Raw genomic sequence first — 6000 nt, forward strand, 5'->3', positions numbered from 1 at the left:
AACTCACAGAAACAACACCACTAACCGGGTTCTCTTAGCTATTGCTCCAACTCTTCTAAACAGCTGAAAATCAACAAAAGGAAAAGAGCCAACACTAAGGGGTAAAAGTCACCGCAAAGTTCATGCCTTAGAGCCCATTCATGTGATTTTTGGGAACCACCAACCCCTTGTTTAGAATCAATTACCTTTTGTTTTCTGAGTCAGGGCCATTCTGACTAGTTTCATGTTTCCTCAGGCTTTGGTAGTCTAGCGGTAGAAAATTAGAAGGGTGGGCAGGTGCAGAGATGGCGATAAGAAGAGGTAACCTAGGTTGTAAGACTTGTAAAGCTGATTCAAGAAACTCAAAAAGGCAATAGCTTCTTTCAGGACACAATACACCGTGTAATATAGTACAATAGGTTGCTCAACTCGACAGGCATCTAATAAAGGTCCAACTGTGTACCAGCCCTCTCTTAGGCTTGGCAGAGGATATAAAAACATGTAAACCCAGGATCTCCTCAGTCCAGTTTGGTGGGAACAACAAAGCCAGTTGTTGTTGAGTCAGTTCCAACTTATGGCAGTCCAATATGTGTCAGAGTGGAACTGTGCTCCATAGGATTTTCAATGGCCAAGTTTTTGGAAGTAAATCACCACCCCTTTCTTCTGAGGTGCCTCTCAGTTGGACTCAAACCTCCAAACTTTTGGTTAGCAGCTGAGCAAGTTATCTGTTTATAACACCCAGGGACTCCAGTAGGAACAAGGGGTATATAAATTGCGGCAGGATGGATGTCAGGCTGTGAAAGTCTCTGCTAACCATGCAGGTAATGAAGGACCAGGTAGGATAGCCAGGTAAGTAATTCATCTGCCTCTCACTAAAGAGTCATACAGACAGTGATTAAGACTACTAACCCTGGAGCCAGACTGCCTGCATCCAAATAAGCAAGACACTTAAGTTCCCTGAGCCTCAGTTTCCTCATCTGTATAATGGGGATAATAGTATACCTTTTCAAGGGCATGTTGAAGGTCAAATGTGTCAATATACATTGCAGGCCTAGGTGAGTGTTAGTTGCCATTATCTCTGTATCCCGAGGCCTGCTCAGTCCCTGGCACATGGTAACTTCTCAAGAAGTATTGATGAACAAACGAATTCACAAATGAATAAGTGAAGCTACTGAGTTAAAGGAGGAAAAAATCAATTATGTAAGGTATGTTCTCTTTAATAAGGCTTGCAGATCAGAAAGACCGCCATCCAAAACAGTTTAAAAAATGGGTTTGATGTTTAATGTATGTCTCTGATATCTAAGAAATTAATCACTCCTTCTTGAACACTTCTGGATTAATGGCCTACCATTTTAAACGGGCCCAGGGAAAAAAACTGAAGCGATCACAATGAAATTATAGTAAAGCTCTGACCAAGAGATGACTGAAGGGGCCCTGAAACCCAGGGAGTTAAGCTCTGTGGTGTGGGAAGCGCTGCAATGGCAGCAAACCCCAACCACCACTTACTCACCCTGCCCAAAACCCACTCTGTGGTCTTCTCCTTCCTTAAATGATACTTACTCCAAAAGGATAAACACAAAAACTGTCTTTAAAATCTATTAAGGACCATAAAGTAAAACCAGTTTGAAAAATATAAGGGCTACTAACCCAGACAGAAAGAGCCCTGGTGGTGCAACTGTTAAGCATTCAGATACTAACAAAAAAGTTGGCGGTTCGAACCCACCAGCAGCTCCTCGGGAGAAAGACCTGGCAATCTGTTCCTGTAAAGATTACACAGCCTAGGAAACCTTACGGGGCAGTTCTCCTCTGTCCTATAAGGTTGCCATGAGTTGGAGTAGACAGCACACAATAACAACACAGACAGAGCTGCAAGAGGACCTTTGTTGTTGTTGCTGGGTGTCATCCAGTCGGTTTTAGACTCAGAGACCTCATGTGACAGAGTAGAACTACCCCATAGGGTTTCCTAGGAAGTAATCTTCACTGGGAGCAGATCGCCAGGTCTGTCTCCAGCAGAGTGGCTGGGTAGGAGCAGCTGGGTGGGTTTGAACTGCTGACCTTTCAGTTAGCAGGCAATTTGCTTAACCATTGCACCTCCAGGGCTCCTCAAGAGGATCTAGTGGATCCATCATATACCCAGCCCCTTATTTTACTGATAAGTAAACTGAAGCCTAGAGAAGGAAAGTGACTTCCCCAAAGTCACAACTTGAAGAGCATGGCAGACAGAGTGGAACCAGGGCCCAGACCAGAGCCCCCTAAAGAAAACACTGTTTCTCTCAGCAGAAAGGCTGAGGGAGAAAGAGGAGGTGGTTCCAGGCCACAGCAGGGAGGTCTGGGGGTGGGAAGGGCAAAGGAGTAAAGGATTTTAGTGATGAGGGAGGAGACGACCAGGGAGCACGGGAGAACCAAAATTAAGGCCCTCTGCCTTTTTGGGTGGAGGTGGGGTTGCACAGAACAATCTAGCCCAAAGCTCCTGTGTTCTGCAGGTGAATCCTTCCCCTTCTGAAAAGGCACTAAGACTAATGCCTTCTCCCTACACTTTCATAGCGGTGTGTGTGTGTGTGTGTGTGTGTGTGTGTGCAGAAGCGCGTGACTCACAGATACCTTCTCTCTCTGCTGTGCCCTCGGCTGCCAGCAGAAAGGGATCGGCTCTGGCAAACACACCTAGAAGAGTCTCCGGGATCAACGCCGAAGTCTCGATCCTGACCCCTACACATTCGCTTCGCTCCTTCATTCCCTTCCCCCACCGATGATCAAACCCAGGTGAAGGGACCGAGAGCTGGAGGGTCGGTTTCCGACGGGCTTCTGCTGGAGCCGTGAGTCCCTCGCGCCTGCTCGCTCCTGCGCACACTCAGACACACTTGCAAGCACACGCACACACAGACCCGCTCAGGCACACGCACACACGCACTCATATGTACACACTTGGCACCCCTGGAGGCCCGGCCGCGCCCGCTGCATCTCTCCATTGGCCCTCAGGAAGCAGACAGGCAGCAACAAGAATGAAATCTGCCCAGAAAGACTGCATTTCAGCTCCAACCACGCAACCTCCGGCCAAACCGCCGAATACGTAACAAAGTTTTATTTCGCTTTTAGAGTCTCCAGTTACGCTTCTACCATTTCCTGTGGAAAATTGAAGCTTTGAAGTGCCTAGCTCCCGCTTTCGCAGACAGGCAGGACCGCCAGCGCAAGCCCTCGAAAACAAGCGCCCTTCGCCCCACCCCCTCCGCCACCAGAACTGCGGGTTCAGATCCACCCGGCTCTGGCCTCCATAACAGCGGCGTGAGGGGAGAGGATGGCAGAACCTGCTGGAAACCACTCTCTAAGCTGATAACCCCCTCCAGAACTCCCGCCCCACCCACCTTCCCGGGCTCCCTAGTGGCACCCCTCTAGCCAAGTGGTGACAGCTGCAGCTCCCTGCCCAAATGAACGGAGAGCGCTAAGAGCTGGGTGGTCGGAACTGGAGACTTTCTCCATTGCGTAGTACCCACCAGCGGTGCGCTCTGGCCTTCAAAAGCTGCCCTGGAAAAACTTGGGACCCGCAGCAGTCTTTCCGCTCCACTTTCTCACCACACACACACACACACACACACACACACACACACACACACACGCACCCCCCCCCCCCACATCTCCCTGACTGTCTCCAGGTCAAGCGAGCTCTTAACTGTTCTCCCTTTATCGCCTTGGGGCCTCTCCATCCCCGGGGCACCGCCAAAGTCTCCAGAGGGCGCGGGGAAGCAAGAAAACTGGAAGGCAAAGGGAGGAACGCGCCTACTCCCGAGCCAAACTCATGCTCCCAGGAATTTGGCATTTTCAAGGTCAAAACAGAGATCTAGCAGAAAATAGGTACCGGGCGCGAATGATTGCGAACCTGCCCCCCAAATGGTGGTTACGCCCACTGCCAGCCCGAGGCCTCAGCCGCCCAGCCTGCAGCCGGGTGTGGAACGGTCACTCCAGGACCTGAGGCCCTAGCAGCCGCGTAAAGTGCTTGGATTCTGTGCGCAGGAGGGAGCTGCTGGGTTTCGCGCTGCCTCCATCCGGGCCGTACCCTCAGAGGCTTGGGACAGCAGGGGGTGACCGGAGCTACGTGGGAGGGGAGCTAGAGACAAACTTGGGCCGAGAGTTGGTGGGGTCGGTGGGAGGGGGCGGCGCCCGCGTGGTCACTTACCGCTGGCGTTCTTCCCGCAGATGAGGTGCTGGTAGGGCTGCAGGAGCCCCCAAATCTCCGAGTCGTTGTTGACGGCGTGCTCCAGTGTCTCCACGGTGAACTTTGGCGCCTCGAGGAGCGCGTGGTGGTGATGATGGTGGTGGTTGGCGGCTGCGGTGGCCGGCGGGGCTGCGGCAGCGGCTGCTGGTGGGGCGCAACAGCTGCTGCCCCCGCTGGCGCTGCTGGCTGCGCTGCAGGCGCCGCCGCTCGCCGCTCCCCCTCCGGGTGCCTCTCGCTCCTTGTCCGCCGCGGGGGCCGCCCCGGGGACCGAGCTCGGGCCTGAGATGGAACCCGGGCCTGAGATGGAACCCGGGCCCGAGCTGGGGCCGCTGCAGCTCCGGGGCAGCCCTGAGGCCACGACCCGCCCGTAGATGTCCCGGAAGAGGCTCTCCATGCAAGCCGTCAGGTAGATGGCGGCGTGTTCGTGGATGCGCAGCGCCACGCGGCTGTCCACCATCCAGCGATACACGCGGCCCACCGAGAAGGTGAGGCCGCAGCGCGCCGACTTGCCGCGGCCCAGGCGGTCGCCGCCGGAGCTGCTCATGTTGTAGAGGGACAGCGCAGCCAGCGCGGCCGCTGTGCAGTGAGCTGCCAAGCCCCAGGACAACACGATCTCCATGGCACTCTGGATCTCGTACTTGGTGCACTTGGCGAAGCGCAGGCTCAGGCGTTGCGCCTCCTTGGCGATGCGCACCAGCGCCCGGCTCACCAACGTGGACAGCTTAGCCAGCGCGTCCTTGGGCAAGCCTCCGGGCACCGCCAGGCCTGCCCGAGGCTCCCGCGAGCGCAGCAGCAGAGCCTCCAGCTCCTGGAGGGTCCAGGGGACCTCGTCGAGGTCCGGCAGCAGCCGCGAGCAGTGCTGACCGGCGCAGTCCAGCCCTTCGGAGTCTTCCACCAGGGCAGTGTTGACAGTGTCAAAGCTGTTGTGCCGGCTGTGCATGGAGTCAGCTAGAGGCGGCCAGCAGCTCCCGCCATACGGGGATGCCGGGTGCGAGTCGGAACAGCACAGGGACAAGTTGGAGGAGCGCACCGAGTCCGCCGCACCACCATAACCCGAGTCCAGCGTCAGATCCTCCAGCGTTCGCACCACGGGTTTCTTACCTCTCCTGGCCATCGTTGCGCCACTTCATGCTGTGGCCGCGGGGGAGCCGAGGGGAAGGAGCACCGAGGAGCCCTGTGCCGGGGGAGCGCGGGGAGAGCCGAGTCCCCGACACCCCGGCTCACTTTTCCACCAGCCGCTACTACCAAGTGCTACTACTTTCGGCTGCCTCCCCGAGCCGCCGCCGCCGCCACAGCCGCTCGAGTCCACAGAGCAGACTCCAGAGTCATCTTCCAAAGCCCGGGCCGGAGTGGGGGCGCACGGAGGAGCGAGCCAGGCTGGGTGGGAAGCTCACACCTGGACTCGCCGCCTTCATCCAAAATAAAAAGTGTCTGACCTGCTCCTCCCTGGGCTCGGCTGGGCATAGAAGCCGCCCGGCCGGCCGGCCGGCCACAGTGTTTGCAGGACGGAGACGGCTGCAGACGCTGCCGCCGCCGCAGCTCCGCGGGCAGCTGGCTCCCAATTCTCGGCTCCTGACTCGCCACCGCGACTCACTCGGCGCCGCCGGCCCCGCACTGAAGTGCAGCAGCGGCCGCGGCGGCTGCAAACCTGGACTAGCCCTTGCAAACGCCGGGCAGCCAGCGGGGCGGGCGTATGCAAAGCAGGGCAGGCGGAGAGCCAATTGGATCGGAGGATGCTAATTACCCCTCTCGCATTTTCTCTCTCTCTTTCTCTTTTTATTCCTCACCGCACGCGGCCCCGCCCTTCACCCACG

General features: G+C 56.2%; 1 protein-coding gene across 1 annotated transcript in view; it reads right to left on the minus strand.

Moving 5' to 3' along the window:
- ABTB3 (ankyrin repeat and BTB domain containing 3) overlaps nucleotides 1-5798 on the minus strand; it is a 369910-nt gene extending 364112 nt beyond the window's left edge. Inside the window, exon 1 of the mRNA XM_064283651.1 lies at nucleotides 4148-5798. Coding sequence (XP_064139721.1) covers nucleotides 4148-5300 — 1153 coding nt within the window. The 5' untranslated portion in view covers nucleotides 5301-5798. The remainder of the gene's footprint in view (nucleotides 1-4147) is intronic.
- Nucleotides 5799-6000: the final 202 nt, after the last annotated feature.

Source organism: Loxodonta africana, chromosome 4, assembly GCF_030014295.1.
Source record: "Loxodonta africana isolate mLoxAfr1 chromosome 4, mLoxAfr1.hap2, whole genome shotgun sequence".
In the NCBI taxonomy this organism is placed as follows: domain Eukaryota; kingdom Metazoa; phylum Chordata; class Mammalia; order Proboscidea; family Elephantidae; genus Loxodonta; species Loxodonta africana.